This window comes from Osmerus eperlanus, chromosome 22, assembly GCF_963692335.1.
Source record: "Osmerus eperlanus chromosome 22, fOsmEpe2.1, whole genome shotgun sequence".
In the NCBI taxonomy this organism is placed as follows: domain Eukaryota; kingdom Metazoa; phylum Chordata; class Actinopteri; order Osmeriformes; family Osmeridae; genus Osmerus; species Osmerus eperlanus.
In genome coordinates this window covers 5,707,995-5,727,476 of record NC_085039.1, presented here as the reverse complement: position 1 = coordinate 5,727,476, position 19,482 = coordinate 5,707,995, and the positions used below count along the sequence as shown (strand labels likewise).

General features: G+C 40.3%; 2 protein-coding genes across 2 annotated transcripts; both read right to left on the bottom strand.

Annotated features, from left to right (window-relative positions):
• Positions 1 to 2,258: 2,258 nt before the first annotated feature.
• traf5 (Tnf receptor-associated factor 5) lies at positions 2,259 to 10,311 on the bottom strand. Its single transcript, XM_062448598.1, has 11 exons — positions 10,060 to 10,311; positions 8,927 to 9,176; positions 8,608 to 8,668; positions 8,398 to 8,499; positions 8,058 to 8,222; positions 7,674 to 7,751; positions 7,100 to 7,174; positions 6,513 to 6,605; positions 4,268 to 4,408; positions 3,936 to 4,107; positions 2,259 to 3,608 (listed from the first exon to the last, which is right to left on the bottom strand). Exons 2-11 carry the CDS (start codon positions 9,151 to 9,153, stop codon positions 3,022 to 3,024), a joined length of 1,701 nt encoding a protein of 566 aa, XP_062304582.1. The 5' UTR covers positions 9,154 to 9,176; positions 10,060 to 10,311; the 3' UTR covers positions 2,259 to 3,021.
• A 1,398-nt stretch (positions 10,312 to 11,709) lies between these two features.
• On the bottom strand, positions 11,710 to 19,250 carry rcor3 (REST corepressor 3). Its single transcript, XM_062448262.1, has 12 exons — positions 19,010 to 19,250; positions 18,853 to 18,909; positions 18,354 to 18,431; positions 18,204 to 18,256; positions 17,875 to 18,036; positions 17,449 to 17,573; positions 17,257 to 17,335; positions 16,711 to 16,929; positions 16,419 to 16,496; positions 16,076 to 16,133; positions 15,530 to 15,774; positions 11,710 to 12,602 (listed from the first exon to the last, which is right to left on the bottom strand). Exons 1-12 carry the CDS (start codon positions 19,131 to 19,133, stop codon positions 12,228 to 12,230), a joined length of 1,653 nt encoding a protein of 550 aa, XP_062304246.1. The 5' UTR covers positions 19,134 to 19,250; the 3' UTR covers positions 11,710 to 12,227.
• Between the last annotated feature and the right edge of the window lie 232 nt (positions 19,251 to 19,482).

Here is a 19,482-nt window from a genome sequence, read left to right as displayed (position 1 = left end):
ATGTTTACGATAAAATATCGTGGCACAGTCCAAATGTAAGATTTGCATTTGTTCATCCACTTTCTGTTCAGCATCCATCAAACTTAAATAGCCCCCTTCATCTATAGGCTGGAAAATGTGGTGTCCTGGAAAAAGGTTGTAGTTCGTTTTTTTGGCGAGATTAAAATTGTCCTGCCTGGCTAGAGCTCTCATTAAATCCATGATCTCACTTAAGGGAGCTTGGTTTAACTGTAATGAGGTACATTCACACAAGTTTTGCATATACAGACTATATACTTGAAGATATACTTGATAAACTTGACTGCCTCCATCGCAGCCGTCTTCCATGTTTGGAATCACAGAGTTGACAGTGTGTGTGATCACAGCTGAATAAACCCCCTAGAAATAGTTGGTTTTACTCTCAATATTTCTACTCATATGTAATGTACTGAGTAGTGTGTATTGTCCTGATAAAATGACAGACTATTCTCTCTACAGCTGGTCATGATGTAACATCACGGAGGATGGTTGTGCCTCACTGGGTTCTACTATAATGTTGAATCCCTCACACTTGAGAAAGTTGGACCTGATTTCAAACAATCCAGGGGACTGGAAGAGAAAGACTTTGTCTTGTTTTGCAAATCCCTCTTTGCAGACTGTAAAACCTTGTGTAAGTAGTTAAAACGTATTTTTTATTTATTTGGTTTAGTAGACGCTTGTAACTTACAAAATAGCACTATAGTTATAATTTGTGGCTTTTTGCAGTTCTAAATGCAGTCATCTTGCTGAGAAATGCTGGAAGACTGGCCTCAGGACTCAGTTCCAACTCCTTGCCAAGCCTAAAAGAGTTGGACCTGAGCTTTAAAGGTCCCATGGCATGAACATTTCACTTTATGAGGTTATTTAACATTAATATGAGTTCCCCTAACCTGCCTTTGGTTCCTTAAGTATAAACCAAGCCTTGGGTATTCTTCTCCGCCTTTGAGAAAATGAAAGCTCAAACGGTCCAATCTGGAACCTTTCCCCTTGTCGTCATAAGAGGAAAGGTTACCTCCCCTTTCTCTGGTTTGCCCACCCAGAGAATTTGGCCCGCCAATGAGATAATTAGCTACGCGATATTGGTTTTTCCTCGAGAGACATCATGGCTGGCAAACTACCGAAGCATGGCAGTTAGCCCCGCCTCTCTCCTCCTCATAGCATTTAAAGCTACAGACAGAAATGGCACGCCCTAAGGAAAGCTCATTGTGGGACTGCTCGTAGTGGCTGTAATTCTGCATCAAGGCTGAATTTTGGGAAAGAGACTTCAGATACAGTATTAGGGGACCACTAAGGCCTATATAAAAGCATCCAAAAACATAATGCCATGGGACCTTTAAACAATGGCATGATTATGGAGTTAGGCTGCTCTCTGCTGGACTGGGAGATCTTCACTGTAAACTGGAGACACTGAGGTAATCCTCTAAAAGTTATACACATTCCTAATGATAGTCCCCAAAATTCATGTTAAACTTAAAAAGGGACATACAATGTGTATGATTATAACCTCAATATCACATGCAATTAATTCAATACAATTTAGGTGCGCTGAAAACACAACAAACAATATACACTTCCAAGGTGAAGTGCATGCTAAGGAGCAGGGCGGGCACAAGTGCCAGTGAAAGGGGTGGACCACAAGAGCTCATCTACAAACTAGATTTTGATGATGGCTTTGGGTATAAATATGGCCCTTCAACTTTTAGTCACACCTGTGAGTGTGTATGAAAATGAACGTGTATTCTTATTGCTATGTTCAGTGGCAGTATAATAACAGCTGTTCACACGATTATAGATTATTTAAATTAATTATCAGAGATAGGATGTTCTTCTCTGTCCTCAGCCACTAGATTAAAGAGAGAGAACTAATATTCTGAGGTGAGGATCTGCTCACTACTCTACTTAAGGATAGACTTGGCAAACTTGACTGAAGGGACATCATTTCCATTCAGATATCTATGAAAACTGGTGTGATATTTAAAGACTGGTATTTAAAAATGGAAACCATCTGATTTTTCTACACTGTACCTTGTATTATTGAAGTGTTGCAGTGCACCGATGTCATGAAGTGTCATAAGTCTCTCAGGCAAATAGGTGATATTTATTTCAAAAAAAGATTTATGAATTTGGATAGGATTTTGCTACTAAAAGCTGTATGAAGGTGTATAGGAATGCATATTTTCAATTGGATTATGAGTTTTGACAAAATAATAGAAACCACTTTACGAAATCTGTATTTTTATTGTTAAAGAAAAACATTGCTTAAAAATCATGTTCACCACAAACTGGCAATTTTTTATTGATGTCAAGTCATATACACTTGACTAATGTATATGACTTGTTTCAGCTGAAATTACCTTTGGAGAAAGTAATATTGTTTTTCAAGCTAGAGCAGCCAGTGAACAAGTCACCAGACCAGTGGAAAAGGTAATGACTCATAACTGTTACACATTCATCCTGTGAGGAGCAACTGCAAAAGCAGCAGCATAAGCTTCATATCACTAAGAAAACAAGTAAACCACAGTTTTGTGATCTTTAAAGCATTGACGGGACGAAGGTATCCTCCCTTAAGGTCGATTTGGGGTACTCTGTTTTCCAAAAAACGGACACCTGGGAACGCCTTCGTCTACGTGGAACGCCCTCTCCGAGCTCTCCGAGAGCCCCGGAGAGCTCGATGTGCACCTCCTGAATTTCCTAGTGAAAATTAAGAGTAGCAGGAAGTGAAGCATTTACTACATTTGAGAAAGAAAAAAATAGTTTTATAAACTCAATTCACTTTTTTAATACTTTTTAACATTCAAATCCCTGAGTTATCCTGTCAAATAACATGTATGTTCCTTTAAAATCTTCAGTCTGGCTGACAGGATAAATAGCTAGGTTCACAAAATTACTAAATAAAAACATGTATACACATCAGTAATTCCCTTTTTAAGATTCTTCACACAGTTAGTTTGCCCCCAGAAAAAGCATAATTGAGCAAGATGAAGTAGGTCTGACCGAACAGATCTACAAGTCATCTAAACCTGTTGTATCAACTTTGACCTTTACAAAGAGTGTGTCTTCTCTGACGTAGACTGCGGTTTTGGGTGCCTCCAGCTGGGCGTGTGAGATAAAGCGCGGGAAGCCTGAGGCAACGTTGGCAGCGACATCTGAGCTGGGACGCTGGAAGCTGTTACAGGCTGGGTCAGGCCGTAAATTGAGGGTGTAGTGGTTGTTGGCCCCACTCTGGTCCAAGACCGAAAGGGACACGGTCTGTCGGAAGGGCCATTGAAGGAGTGGGTCAAAGTCGCTCCGCATGAGGACCACGTAGAGGGACAAATGACTGCCTTTACCATCCCCATCCCCGTTCAGGTAGGCTTTGACAGCCATTTTGTAGCCACAACGGCCTGTATGGAATGGCACACTACAAAAGCATGGTTGGAGGCCCTGGACTCCGGACTCCTTCTTTTTGCGGAAGTCTCGGATCTTCCAGATGAGTTTCCCGTCGTATGAGGTGGACTCGAGCTCCTTGAAGCGTTCTTCATTGCGTTCAAGCTGAGCTGTGTGAATGTCCAGGAGGCGAGAATGACGCTTGTAGTTCTCCTCCAGAGCCACTGTATGAGAGCAGAGACAGTGGTATTTGTAGACTTATCTTAAGGTTAAGACTCTTGTCATGATGGTCATGTTTTAGTTAAACAAGCCATCCAGCAGTAGCCATTTCCATTTGCAACCTTGCCATCTGCTTGTTACTGTATATCAATCACCAATTGTCATTCTTGCAAATGTTTGACAGAGTTTAGCTGCTGACTATAAGATGGCTAATTCTTGTTGGGATCATTCATGTTGATATATTATTTTTGGTGCCATAAAAACACTAGGCCTCTTCTCCCAAAACCCCCATGCCATTGTGTGTGAACGAGAGGACTACTGTCTCAACTTACCCAGGTGGTCTTTAAGGCCTTCGGTGGTAGACACCTGCTGTTTCAGTGAGTCCAGAGAGGTTTTCAGATAACTCAGGCCCTCCTGGGCCATGCCAGGGCTGAACATCCTGGACAGCTCCTGAAGCTGGAGTCTGACACTGGAGATGTGGTCCCTTTGCTCGTTCAGAGATCTCTGAAGGAAAAGTTTTTTGAAAGAAGGTTCATTCTTCCACTGCATGAGGGCTTTTGTTGTTGATGTTTTTGAGCTCACAAACTTGCTAAATGAATGTCCATACATAGCATCAATAGACCATTTGGTTTTGTATTGCGGAAGTGATGGGTTAGATCCTTACCTGCACTGCAGTCAGGTTCTGGTCGAACCTGCCAACATGCTGGGCCAGAGGCCTAACATCTTTCTCCAGACTGCTGACAATCTGGCTGTTCTCCTGGAGCACCTGGTTCCTAAACAGCACCTCCTGTTGGACGACTTCCATCTTGCATGGAGAGAAAAGGTCATACCGATAGAGGAAATCAAATTTGAGATCAAATATGTATGAAATCCATGGTGCTGGGCAATCAATTAGAGAGGTTACATTTCTGAAACAATAGAAAACACTATCAGATTTTCAAACGTCCATTCTAAGAGCATTTCTTAGTTCCGTCATTATCCTTTATACCGTATTTTTGGGAAAATAAGACGCTTTTTCTATAAACTGCACCCCACCAAAATGGGAGCTTTGTGTTTGTAAATCGGAGTAGCCTATAAACCGCACTGGAATATATGCCGCACTTGATACGGAACAATGATACCAATGGCATGTGCATGTTGATATCTTGTGTTCCCGTCTACAGCAGAGATTGTATTTCCTACGTAGACTGAGGGTATATGGGGTGAACAAAAGCATTATGGTTTTATTTTACCAGGCAGTGCTGGAGAGTTTAATCAGATATGGGATGTCATCCTGGTATGGCAACCTCACTGCAAAACTGAAAACTAAACTCGCTCGTCTGGTGCACACGGCCATGAAGGTCATTGGAAAAAGCAGCTACCAGACCTTGCAGTCTATTTATGAACAATCTGTTCTTAGTCAAGACCAGAGAATAACAAGGGACCCTTCTCACATTCTCCATTCAGAGTATGACCTCCTACCCTCAGGGAGGCGATATAGAGTCCCTTACTGCAAACTCAACCGTTTTAAGAACTCATTTGTTCCAACTTCCATAACATTTCTCAATGCTGCTTGAGGATGAAATCTATGTAATAATATTTATAGTGCCTTTATTACGGTGATCTTTTAGCATGTATTATTATGAGGTGTATGTATGTGTTATGTTATGGTATATGTGCAATACTGTTATGTAACTGTTGATAATGTTTGGCTGAGGATGTATTGTTTGTTGTTATTGTGACTGTCAAGGCATTTATGACGCACCACAGAGACCAAGACAAATTTCCCTGAGCGGGACAATAAAGTTCATCGTATAGTATCGTATACCAAGCAATGCACGAGTATGGCCGATTTTACAGCATTGTGTAACACACTTCGGTTGTGGATAGCTAGGATGTCCAGAAATGAAACCAAATCACAAATTTAGTGGCAAAATCCATTTTTATGTCTACAAAATTATTTTAGATATAGTACATATAGTAGGGTGACCAGACGTCCTCTTTTACCCGGACATGTCCTCTTTTCGAGACCTTTCGAGAAAAAATGCGTCCGGCAGGGATTCCAAATTTGTTCCGGATTTTGCCTCGTCGGATATTTGTGTTTCTCTGGGTCTTTCACAAACTATTAAGCCCTTACAAGTTTTGGAAAGGGTATCTCCCTTACATTCCACCTTCTTGCGCGAGCTCTGACTGTAGAGAGAACTGTAATTTTGATCAGATAGTGCGACATTCACAAACTCAAATCTGGTCACCCTAATATATTGTATAGTAAGTTTAGCTAGCTTGCAAATCCTGAGGATATCGTACCGAAGTTCAATTAGCCAATGTCGTTAGCGATGCTAGCTAACGTTTGTTTGCTAGCTTATTATAACATTTCACTGGGTCTTGTAGCTATTTGATTTACTGGAATTTGTGTTGAAATGTTATGTTCTACTAGCCATTGGCCTACTTTAGCAAGTCACTGTATTTCCAAGCCCTGATGGTGTAGTTAACTGAGACGACACAGTAAATAATTCCTCTTTCAAGTAATGCCCCCGTTCAAGTGTTGAGCATTAAATTAGCTGCACGGTCTGTAGAGGTATTTGTGACTAAGCCACTTTTTTGTTCTAAAACCGGGCTAAGCCGCTTCGAAATATAAGCCGTAGCCTACAACCTCAAGAAAACTGTAAAATCGGGGTACAAGCCGCGGCTGTATTTCCGAAAAATACGTTAGATCCTGGATTTCATCCTGTAAAATTGGTTCTTTAACAGGTAGTATTGTCACAATGCAACATAAAAACAAGAACTTGAATGTGCCTCAAATAAATGCTACAATTGGTATAGGCCTACTCGGCTGTATAGTATCTAAACATCTTGGTTACTTTGTTGATTGGTAAATTAGTGCTGTCGGTCTTGAAATTCCTTCCCATGCACTAAAACTGGAATCTTACTTGTTTTTCTAATTTGGTATTGCTTCCCAAAACGAGAAGCACATGGTGATTAAGGGCTGTTTCCTCATGGACTCGAACTTCAGCTCTCTTGTCCTGCACACACACAAAGAGGCATTTTCTGTTTTTATCTCGAATACCCTAATGTCACAACAATTGTTATATAGTACAAGGATGACATTTTTGAATGTCAGTTAGCATGTCTTGTGTCGCAGATTTATTTTAATGCAGAAAACTGGACATTGTGTGCTAATAAAAAGTAATCAGCATTCTTTTCAAGATTTAAAACCTAGAACAACAATCAGACACAAAACAAAAACCATTACAGTAAAAGAAATGTGTTGCGATGACACTGATTACACAGGCAACTCACACAAAGCAACATAAAAGTTATGTGCACAACAACAAAAAGTGTAATTTGCCCACAGACTATGCGGGCAAATTATGTTTTATCGACATTCAACACAGTTTTTGCACCTTGTTGGTCTTATTATTGTAAGATGGTCTACTATTGTAAGACCAACACATCGTTTTTATGTACAAAATCTTATTTCAATTTACAATAAATAATTTATCTTATGTCAACCAACCCGAACTGAGCAGCCAAATTTCGCATAAACACAGTCTGTCTCCACCTCTGGACACTCATCAATGTGCTCTGTGACCTTTCAAATAAAACAAATAAGATTCAAATGATTAGATAATAGGATAAAAAGAAAATAACAGTTGAGAGATAACAAAAGTTGCTAAAACAATGTCCTATGTATGTCCTACATAACATGTTATAAAATGGTAAATAAGGTACATGGTTGGCTCTAAGTGGACCTGTTTTTTTTTGGCCACTTCACTTTTGTCGAATACTGCTTTACTCAAGGTTAAGTTTCAAGTTCATTTGCCATTTAAAACAGGTATATTGGAATTCTTGGATAGTACAGACATCTTGCGGCAGAGGCAGTAACTCTTGATACTGTATGTGTACAGTAATTATTTTATTTTTTTGTCATTTAGCAGACGCTCTTATCCAGAGCGACTTACAGTAAGTACAGGACATTCCCCCGAGGCAAGTAGGGTGAAGTGCCTTGCCCAAGGACACAATGTCATTTGGCACGGCCGGGAATCGAGCCGGAAACCTTCTGATTAATAGTCCGATTGCCTATTACTTACCTTGCATCTTTTTATCTTCTGGTAGCATTTGTTGGGGCACTCAATTTCTACCTCCGGGCACGTGGTCATCTCATGGTCCTGTTTAATTATTAGTAGAAGAAGTAAGAAGAGACCACTTTCTTCAGAATAGCACTGGAGTCTACATAGGTATTTTACAAAATGTAAAAGCCGGCTGGACTGGCTGGACATTTTCTATTCAAGTCTATTGGATTATGTGTATCTTGCTTTTAAACACAGCTGTAACTACTTAAAGATGCACAGAAACAATCATTGATATTGAATGGATAATTGCCACAATCATTGTTACTACAAAGCATAGTTTATGGATTATTGATAATGTCAATACCTCCATTGAGGCTTTCTACCCAATCCTCTAGTTCTCACCTTGAGTTGACAGAACATGTATGGCTTTTTGCAGTGTTGACAAGATTCCATGCGATGTGTGCAGCTGATCCTAAGGTGTTCTTGGAGGTCCTGCCGCTGCATGACCTCAGAGCAACCTGTATTGGAACATTGCAGCAACTCGTACTGACAAGCTTTGAGGTGTTCCTGTGGGAAATACAAGTATGAGAGGAAGTCATATAGAGTGTGACTTTGGCTCACTTTTAAATTGTCACTCTTTAGGCTGCCTTCGCCATGTATCCATTTGGCATGAGAAGAATGCTTTAGAATTAAATATATATTTTAAATATAGCTGGAAAAATCCCAGTATATGAGGACTTACTTGCAATCGACATAATGTAATTCTACAAGAGCAGTTAGGGGAGTTTGTGCAGTAGACTTCTAAATTTGATATTTCCCTTTTGCAGCAATTGTCTTGGAAAACCTATACAGACAGCAATACATAAAAAACAAAGCCATCACATGTTGAATAACATTTTATCCAATATATCTGACCACCCTTTTACATTGCTAAATACTTTCAATTTCTCACCTCATTAGATTTAATCAAACCTCCATCCAAAGGGCAGACTGGATTCATTCCAGAACCCTCCCTAAAAAGAAAAAAGAAAAACAGTATATTCCTAGTTCAGTGCTAGAATTCAGCCAACATTCAGTATATTGACCAACAACTCTAATGACATATATGCCTTACTTGAACAGCAATTACAGAGTAACTACAGAGGGTACAATATATTTTAAATAATAATGGTAAGAAAAATAGAAAGATGTATACATGAGTTAACAATAGTGTGCCTTGCTGAGAGCAAGCACCTGATTAGGTATTAATTTAATGAAATGCTGAACCTTACAGTATCCCTTGAATGCAGTGGAAGCAGAAGATGTGACCACAGCCAGACTGATGCGGGTTGAAGACTACACCCTTGCAGACAGGGCACACATACTGCTCCTCCAGGTACTTCACAAATTTCAAAGTGTGCTGAATTGGACCCAGGTCAGATTCCCAGGACCCTGTCGCTCCGGAATTCTGCCGGGAGAGTTCCCATGGGCCGCAGCAATCACTTTCCTCTGTGGTCATTTTCTATATTCTATCTAGACAGACTGACAAGATAACAGGTTGGTGGAATGCTTGGGCCCCATTTACTTGACAGAGTGCGAATTATACAATGACAATCGGGTGGTAAATAAAATATTAAAAAACAACTTCTCCAGGGCGTTAAGTAGCCTAATATTTACGATTACAGGTAAGAACAATATCCTAAATGTATCGATCCCACCGACCTGTTGTTTTTACCTCTTTTGAAGGGGGTCCAAGCCTTAATCAGGGGGGTCAAACACCCCCAAGCCCCCAAGATGTGGAGCACAAAACATTAAGTGGAGCCAAACTGTAAAATCGAATTACCAATTAAAATTTGAATCCATCAAATACCGACAGAAGTGAAGCTTCTCGATTATTTTACGCGGTAGTCTACCGTTCAACGTACTGTACAATATGCCTAAAGCTCTTCCGATTTTCAGAAATCCCCCTGTGCTACTGCAGTGTAGATACAGCGGTCAACAAGGGGCAACCCTTACACACATTTCTTCTAATTGTAAATAAAGGAAAAGCGGCACTTGAATTGTGACAATGCCCACAATTGTACTCCGGTTTTACTATCAGACACATGTAGACATGAAGACTTTTAACAATGTTTGTGCTGTGAACATTGTTTAAGCTCAGAAGTGTGCGTCCTTACGTCGGGGAATCCCCATTGCAGTAGGGTGCTTGCTGCAAGCAATGAAACGATTGCATTAGATGAAGATCCTGATTTAAATAGCCTACCAATATCACACTTTTTTAATGAGAAGTTAAAACAACCGAGGACGTATCTCAGGAGAAAATTCAATAAATCCAACGTTAACCTTCAGGCTATTAAATTTGCTTTCGCTTTACATACAACGTGAGGCACACTGCTGTCTGCAGATTACATTATTACGTTCTTACCTTGTTTCAGTACGCGGAATTCCCGTGTGTGCTCTTTGCTAATATATTTCACAGATCACTAATAATGTAAATTAATGGCCTACAGAACATATTTGTGGGTCCTTTTTTTGTCCAGCATCACAGCTCGGCATAACGCCAGTGTCTGTATTTGAGCGGAAAAAGTTTCAGGAAGTTGAAATTGTGGGTGAAGTTTACACCAATTAAAACTTAGGTAGCCTTCAGCCCGTTAACTACAGACGCGTGCTATGCGTGTAACGTCTGCCAGCGATTTCAGTCTGCAAGCCAGGTTGGTTCAATACCATTGAATTGAAGGCCCAGTGTATCCTACATGCATTTTATATGCATTTGATTCTGACACAGTAAGCAATTGTAGGGTTTCCTCCTGTACACCGTTTATTTGTTATTTGAAAGCGGTTTAATTGAGATAGCCACAGCCTATAGGCTACTTTATATCCACATTATTTCCATTGCCCCATTCTTGCTCGAAAAGAATTGTGGACACCGTGTATAATGTTCATTGAATATTTTCACTCTTGGCCATGGTTAATTTTGTCAAAGATTTAAGATACTGTGTTAGAAAAGAAAGGCTACTGTATAGGCTATAGCGATATTAGATTCTACTGTAGCTTCCATATAGTTATCCATACAGCTATACTACAATATATTGTATTCGGGGATTGCATGGATCAATATGAGAACACAAGAAAATGACAATCTACCATCTATTTTTGGACATAGTGATTTACCTAAAAATTGTAGGCCTGTTACACGCAAGACATTTAGAATAAAGTGATGATGACAGACAAAAATGTCAGGCAAAAGTGAGTTATTTAAATGCCATACAGATATCAATGCAAAATGCTGACAGAAGTGGATTACGGTTTTGTTTAATGTATTCAAAAAAAATCTAAATTAATGCTTGATCAAAATATTTGAGTATACTGTACATTGTATTGAACCACATCAGCATATTTCTTTTTTGGAATATTAAAGTATGTTAGCGTAGACTTTTAAATATCACATCAGGTAGTTTTATGTGTTCAGTTAAAAAGAAAAAAAATTGTCATGAACAATTATGAATATTTGCTCTGTCATTTGGTTACTGATCATGGATTGACTAAATTTCATAAGCCACCTGAGTTATCGTCTACAGATTGTTATGAAACTTCATATTCCTTAAAAATGTCTAAAGGAATATATATGCCTAAATCATGACACTATTAACTACATGGTAAAGAATAAAAAAAGAAATCCTGGTTCCTTGTAAAAGAAAAGTATTCCTTCTTACAATTAATAAAACAGGTGGCTCAAAAAGTATCAACCTAAGTTGCCATTTATCTTGTCACACGTAAGAACATGGGGGACAACATTGACAAAATAATACACATTTGGTAACCACTTGCAATCTACAATGTCTGCATACAATCTTGACTGTTTTAATTGAATATCATATTTAATCTAATTCCTGGAAAATGTGTCTCACTGTTGAGAAAGACAAACAATAACAATGACAAACAGTGACATCATAGCTTATGAATACATCGATATAAAACATCTTAAGTATAGTAACGTTGTGGTTTTTAATCCATGTTTCATTGAGTTTTAATTCATGTCATAATACTGTTTTCTCACAAGAGAAGTAAGCATAAGAGCACTTACACAGGTTTATTACACTGAACACAGGCAAGAACCAGTGGAGTTCATAGCACCAAGTAGAAAAATAAATAATGGGATAAGACACAGAATTAGTTTAAAAAATATATATCAGTGTAACAATAAAAGAAACAAGCGCAGAAGTGTTGACATTATTGACAGTTGAGAACAATTTTTTGTGATACTTACACCTTCTTAGTGCCTTCAATTACATATTTAATGTATTTCATTGAGTTTAGTCAGTGTTAGAGTACAATTCAACTCTTAAATTTCTTACTGTACATGCAAACACATAATTTTTTAATAAATAAAACATTGCAGAGACAGGATGGCTAACCTACTTTACATTACATAATTATCCCACAAGGTTTTTAAATCTCATTAATATTCACCTTAATATTCTCCTTATAGCCGCTGCCAGCATAATAAATCATTGGCCTCCCCCAAAAAAATAATGAAAAAACGATCTATGACGGGTGACTTCACACTTTTTACTTGAAAAATCTACAGCATGCTCAGTGAAGCGATGACGAGGAGTTGGCCTCCGACTGAATACCCACCAAATTAGGCGGCTGTTGGGCAGAGCCTGGGCTTGTTCCCACTAATGTGGTAGGGGGTGCCGGTGCTGCCGGTCGTGGGTTCAGGCGTGGGGGCAAGGGGTTGGAGGGCCGGATGAGCGGGGGAGGCTGATTGAGGGTGGGCCTGGGCTGGAGGAAGCGGGCCTGCTGCTGGAGAGGTGGGGGCTGCCTGTGGAGGGCTGGGGTTGCCGGAAGCGAGGGCCGCAGGAGCGGCGGGGGCTGGTTGAGTGAGGCTGTGGAGGTCACCAGGGTCTGAGCTGTCACTGCTGATGGGGCCACAGGGGAGGGGCCTGAAGAGGGCATCACCTGACCCTGGAAGAGAGAGGAGTTTGTTTTTTGAACATCATACATCAAGGTGCAATTCACCATCTGTCTTAAAATATTATCTAGTTAAAACTCATATCTGGTCATAGTTTCATGTCCACATTATACAAACTCTGCCTTCACCTTTTGAACACTTGTGAAATTGCATAGCTATCTAGTAATCCTAGATATGGTTTGGAAAACCATGCTCTTAGTGATGCCGCAGTGATGCGGGCTCTGCATCGGTCCGTCGTGGTGAAGAAGGAGCTGAGTCGAAAGGCGAAGCTCTCTATTTACCAGTCGATCTACGTTCCTACCCTCACCTATGGTCACGAACTGTGGGTAGTGACCGAAAGAACGAGATCGCGAATACAAGCGGATGAAATGAGTTTTCTCCGCAGGGTGTCCGGGCTCTCCCTTAGAGATAGGGTGAGAAGCTCGGTCATCCGGGAGGGGCTCAGAGTAGAACCGCTGCTCCTCCGCGTCGAGAGGGGCCAGTTGAGGTGACTCGGGCATCTGATAAGGATGCCTCCTGGACGCCTCCCTGTGTTCTGGGCACGTCCCACTGGGAAGAGGCCCCGGGGAAGACCCAGTACACGCTGGAGGGACTATGTCTCTCGGCTGGCCTGGGAACGCCTCGGGGTCCCCCAGGAAGAGCTGGTGGAAGTGGCCGGGGAGAGGGAAGTCTAGGCCTACCTGCTTAGGTTGCTGCCCCCGCGACCCGACCCCCGGATAAGCGGAAGATGATGGATGGATGGATGTATTTGCAGTTTTAATCAATACTTTGATACACATACTCATTCACATAATAAATACCAGTGATGGGCAGTAGCGTCGCTACTAGCTTAAGTTAACTACATTTGTCAGTAGCTTGGCGGTAACGCTCCTATTTACAAAACCAAGTAACTTTTCAGTAGCTAAGCTCTTTTATTGATCAAATGGCGCAGTTGCGTCCTCGAAAGCTAATTTCTCCTGGACATTTCTGATGTTCATACATAAGGTTGGTGGATTATTGTGTTGACAAAGCACTGAAAAAGCATCTCACATATCCCGTTCTGCAGTTCATGTTACAACCGATCTCACGAGAGCCGAGTACAGCGAGGGCTGTCATCGTCAATTTGTAAACTCATTTTATGTTAATTTGTAAACTCATGCATTTGTTTTTTGTGTATTAGGCTATATTGTTCAATAAATAAATCTAAACATATTTTAGCCTTTATCTGACTGACAGTTGTGTTGATCACTAAAATTGCATTGACTTGGCATGTAGTTAGTTTGTAACTGAAAGTAGCTACTAATGTATCAAACTACTTTTGACAGATTTTTGTAACTTAGCTTGCTACATTTTTATGAGTGGTAGCTTCTGTGTAGTGAATCAGAATTTATTGTAGAGTAGCTGGTAGCTTAGCTCACTACACATATCAAGTAGCTTGCCCATCACTGATAAATACATAGATACACATACATGTAAATTTAAGAAGACAACACAAATTGTTATTATTCTTAGGAGAGTGTAACAGATTGAGTACAACACAAGTAAAGCGAAATTTATACTACTCTGACTCCGATACGGACAGACCGACAAACGGATTCGGACGGATTCGATTTACTCTTTTGAATTTATAGTACTCCGAAGGCTGTGGGTGCTGAAAACAATTCACCGCCAGAGCAGTAGGTGGATCAACGTTTTTGAACCTAGAGAAGCCTGCCCCATGACGTTTTTGTGTGGAAGTCGTCGATTGTTCATCTGTACGTCTCTGTATGCCCTCAAAGATGGGTTGTAGAGGTTCTCATACCTCCGGACCTCTTCAACCAGGCGCTCTTCAATGCTGTTCTTCATCTTCTTTGATTGTGTTTGTGTTTTAAAAATGGCGGTATTGTGAATGAAACAGGAAATGTGAGGTCTGGAGATGTGAGATTCCGGAAATTATGTTGTTCGGAAATGATGTCGTTAGCGGACTAATCACAGCCAAGGGGTATCCGTAAAATTCGGACGATAGTCCGAAAATCAGGAGGTGCACGACGAGCTCTACGAGGGCTCGGAGAGGGCGTTCCACGTCGAAGAGGGCGTCCCTGTGTCCGTTTCCGTGAAAACGTAGTAGTATAAATTTCGCTTTAGGTTAAACTAAAATATATATCTGTGAGCATTGGAGGACTGTAATAAACACGACCAATCATTAATGCCGGTCCGACCTTAATGATTGGACGGGCTACTTGTCTGTCTGCCTACCAACCTTCTGGCAGTAGTCAGGGAGCACATGCAGGTGTTTTGGAGGAGTGTCTTTGAAGGGAGGGAGTGGGATATTTTGGTTTGGTTTGTTACAAAATCTTTGAGTTACTGCTCTTTCCAACAGCCATATAATCCAAACATACACACATTCAAATGAATAATAGACATAGGGACCTCACAGGGACTGATACAGACCCTATCAGTATTATCTCGGGTCATAACCCTAACACAAATCTACTTTTTTTTTTCTTTCACCAAAATGTATATTTTTGGGGTAATTTTAGGAAGCTACATAGGATTCCATGTACTCAGATGAAAGGATACTCCTACACTCACTCCCGGTTGTTGTATTATTGTGCTGCTGCCACCCTCCACCATCCCCATCTCCTCTGTGTTGTCTTGTCTGTATGTTACTATCCATCAGGAAGGAATATTTCTCTATTTGCTTATATTCTATGTATGTTTCTCTCTAATGCTAGAGGCAGAGAGTGCTTCCCCTAGATACATCAACTCCGCAAAAGTCAAACATATTTCCATGTATATGGATGTCAATAAATGCTCAAATCTAATCAAGCGAGTGTCTTGACTGAATTACTCTTGTTTGGACTTGGAGAAAAATACCTTGTGGGCCAACTCAGGAGAGCAGAGTACACTGACACAGTAGAAGTTAGCTATTTGTAACATTAAAAATAGAACACTTTATCACCTCCTCCTCGTCTTCATCCGTACTCTTCCCAGAAGGAGTGTTGGAGCTGGTCTTCCCCTCCTCGCCAGATGTGGCAGCATCGCCATTGGGAGGACGAGTTCCCTGCTCAGCCTCCCACTCTTGCAGCACTTCCTCCAGGTTAAAGCGACGACGGTAGTTCACAAAGAAGTTCTTTACCTGGCCCACGGTCTTATTACCGATAACGTCTGCAATGGCCTGGAAGTCTTTGCCGTATTTCCGAACCCCTTGTGGAACACAGTGGTATTACATACTAAACATATGGCCATAGTTGACTGTAGGCTTATGCATTGCCTATAAAATCCAGCATGTTTTTTTTATCCACATTGAAGTAATATCTTTTCTAACAAGACTGCATAGGTACTGTTCCTATGCGGGATACATATCCCTCTCTAGAAGCACAGCTTACCAGCTTCCTATATGTAATTTAACCGTAACTCCAATTGCTCTACACACCTTACTGTTGAATCAGGACATAAATATGAATAAGAATGAAGCCTAGGTTAGACACCTGATAGCTGCATTTACCTTGAACGGCCAAAAGCTGTTCATCAGTTGTCCAGCGGGCGTTGACTTTCTGATTGCACTAGAACAAGAGAAAAGTTCTCTTCAGAGTAGTTGGCAGATGTGCAGTTTACAAGGTAGCATGTGAAACAATGTCCATGAGTGTTTTTGATGCACAGTACAGTGGCACCTTTCTCCTGGAATGAGTATGACTCCTGGAATATGAGCTAACTTCTGTAGCTGTTCACTAAGTAACAACAATGTTGAGCTCTTGTGGTAGGCCGATGTGACAGGATAAGTATTACCCATATCTACTGCTGCTTTCAGTATTCAAATATGCAGTAGAACGCAGCCCGCTTTGACTTACCTCTGGCAACCTGAGGTCATCAATACCTGCCTCCATCCTGTGTTTCAGACCACTGTTTAGCTGCTTTGCATTTTGAACCTGTGAGAGCCACAAACAGTCATACATGGATAAAAGATCTAAGGTTTTATGCCTTAACAGACATAAAACATATCCAGCATCACAACATCACAGCATTTTATGTTTGTGCAACACTTAAGACATATAACAATAGATTTAGTGAAATATATAAAAAAATAATAATAATGGGAAAAAAAACATTGGTATGAATCCAATGCCCCCCCTGAGCCCTCACCTGTCTCTTAAGTGACACCAGCTCCATGTCTAGCTGCCGGAGGACTGTGTTGGCAGCGCTGGAGCTGCAGGACACAGCCACCACGTCCTCCTGGGTCAGGTACATGCCTTTGGGCGGGCGGCACTTGGACCGTTGCGAGTGGTGGCGGTGCTGCAAAGTTTGGTGCTCCCGCCGGCCAATCCCTATCTTGGAACTCAGCGTCTGGGGCTCCGAGTGGCTCTGGTGGTGGTGGTGTGTGTGTGGGAGGGGTTACAAGTTCATGAGCATGCATTGACATATGGCAGAATATGTTCTATTGCAGTTGTGAATTGACCATGTTGAAAGTTGAGAGTATTGAAATAATGCCCCAAGAAGGGTACTTGAGACTCAATACTCAATACTGTGCATACTGGACTTCTTCAGCTATCATTGGAAAGTTGTCCTTCATATGCCTTGGTATAATGTCATAGTATAAAAAGCTATAATAGTAAGCTAACATCACAACTATGCAGGTATCTCCCTATTAACAAGCCAATCAGGACCTTTTAAAACAAACAAATATTTTACCTCTTTCTTCGTTTCTTTAGTTGGGTCATAATCGCTATCATTTGCTTCCACAGGGTTGGCTTCCTCCATCTCCTCATCGCTAAATACAAACATTATGTAACACCAATGATTAATTCAGGTGGGACTATCATTATATGTAAAACTACACATTTCTTTAAAATATATATACATACACATGCTAACTAACTGTACCTCTCATCTTGGTTGTTTCTGTTTGCTAGCTTTCTTGCCTGGCGATCCATTAAGCTGGTCCTGGACCGGGTCTTCTTCCAAGAGTAGTAATACTTCACAAGACTGGATATGGATTTGTCCGGTAACTGCAACAAATTAAAGACTTACTGTCAAACATTTAGTGTGTTAGAATTACAGCTTAGTATATTCACAGTTTAACTATAATTGTTGATGTAAGGAGCATTGATAATGACGATATGCATGATTTTCAAACCAATATTGCAGATTTTTAATTATATATTCATTCAGAAAATACATGGTCATCTCATGCTCATGGGTTCTTAAATTTGCTTTTGGCAACTACAGCTACTCCAACAAAGTAATGTGCTTGTACATTCTTTGGTCAAAATGGTGTCAGTAGAATGTTGTGTGGGTACAGTAAGTTACCATTTGTTGAATCCTATGAAAGCTTTTTCCGTGGAAGCTAAAGGCTTGCTCGAACAGAACTTTATCTTCAACTGTCCACTCATCGGGGAAGGGGGTGAAATTGGGCAAGTCTGCAAGAGACTTTTCAATGTTGTGCTTATGCCAGAACAGCATCCCAAGTGCCTGTGTATAAAGATGCAAAAGCTTTGCAATTAGTTTTTGGAACAAGTAAATCATTTTCTAAATCTATGCTGTACAAACAATATTCATTATAATATTGCAATTTGAATGTGTATTCTAATATTAAATTTTAGTAGCAAACATAATCAAACATACACAATCTGACATACCTGCTCAACATTATATCCATGCTTCTCTTTTGCAATGGCAATATATTCGTCCACTGTTAAAGAGAGATTACTTGTATGCATTTCTTCAAACCAAATTACCAAATTAGTGTTGGATAATAGAATAATTCACTGTTCTTTATATATACTTACATTTGGAGTCCACAATTGCATGATATGGAGACCATACCAGCATTCCTCCGTTATCTTTATCAGTGTACTTTGTAGAACCTACAGCAAAATGTATATAATTATCAAAAATAGGACAAAAGTCTAAGAGTAACTGATTTGGTATAATATTTTTGGTCAAAGAGCAACATTAAATTCACATGATATAGAACTGTTTTAATTGAGCGCGCAAAAGTTGTGGGGTATACTGTAGCCTGCCGCAGGGAGGGGAAGTCGAGCTACAGTCATGTCAATAAAGTGGCCACTATAGCCTCGGTACAGGTAGCCTACATAAACCGATCATTAAACGCGTCGATTGTTTTTAGAATTTCCTGTCACTTTATAATAATATGATGTGGTTTATTATCCTAATGAAAACATGATCTGACATAAGCTACAAATGAAATATATTATAATAACCATCTCGTGAAATACTGTACCGAGGCTACCATAGTTACAGTCAGTAGATCAAGCGTAACCTCACCTGGATCATATTCTGGAATATTGGCTTGATAATCGGTTCCCACGCGCATTCCGACATCTGTTGAGGTGGACATGAATTCAACAATGTAATACATATATATCAGCCGTTTCTAGTACAAAAATATACATCTACAATGGGAAAGTGTTCGAGGCTATACCGTGCTCGTCGTCACTGCCACTCTCATCAGAAAAATGCCCATTCGATGCATTCGACGGACTTTTCGTTCCATTCGAGCGACCTTTGCCCAAGTATTCCGACCCTTTATCCATCATTCCTGGCATTTTTCTAAATATTTTGAGCGTATCTTAAACTGTAGTATAAACATATGCATGCAATGTCCAATTTTCAGTCTGCCTTTTTCCTATAACTCCCTTCGCAGCTGTGTCACTGTGCCACGGTCCTGTATTAATCCACCATGTTTTAGCATTATATTTTACGCGTACATTTTAAAACCTTATCGTTCATCACTCTCAAATGCGTAATATTGAATATTGTAATTAATACAATTTTCCCTACAACTTTGCAGAAATAGTTGTTTCATTTTCCTGGGGACCTAGTTCTTCTAGCGGAAGAACTTTACGCACTAGCTCCAGTGAAACCACAGCGACTCCTTCGTGCGCCTCTGAAAAT

What these genes read in the sequence shown, in the direction of transcription:
- traf5 (XM_062448598.1), bottom strand. Translation starts at nt 9,153, where the DNA reads ATGACCACAGAGGAAAGTGATTGCTGCGGCCCATGGGAACTCTCCCGG. An exon ending in TTACATTATGTCGATTGCAA is followed by an intron (nt 8,223 to 8,397) that starts GTAAGTCCTCAT and finishes TATTTCCCACAG; the next exon opens with GAACACCTCAAAGCTTGTCA. An exon ending in ACATGTTCTGTCAACTCAAG is followed by an intron (nt 7,752 to 8,057) that starts GTGAGAACTAGA and finishes ATAATTAAACAG; the next exon opens with GACCATGAGATGACCACGTG.
- rcor3 (XM_062448262.1), bottom strand. Translation starts at nt 19,133, where the DNA reads ATGCCAGGAATGATGGATAAAGGGTCGGAATACTTGGGCAAAGGTCGC. An exon ending in AGAAACAACCAAGATGAGAG is followed by an intron (nt 17,336 to 17,448) that starts GTACAGTTAGTT and finishes GTTTGTATTTAG; the next exon opens with CGATGAGGAGATGGAGGAAG. An exon ending in ACAGCTTTTGGCCGTTCAAG is followed by an intron (nt 15,775 to 16,075) that starts GTAAATGCAGCT and finishes GTGTTCCACAAG; the next exon opens with GGGTTCGGAAATACGGCAAA.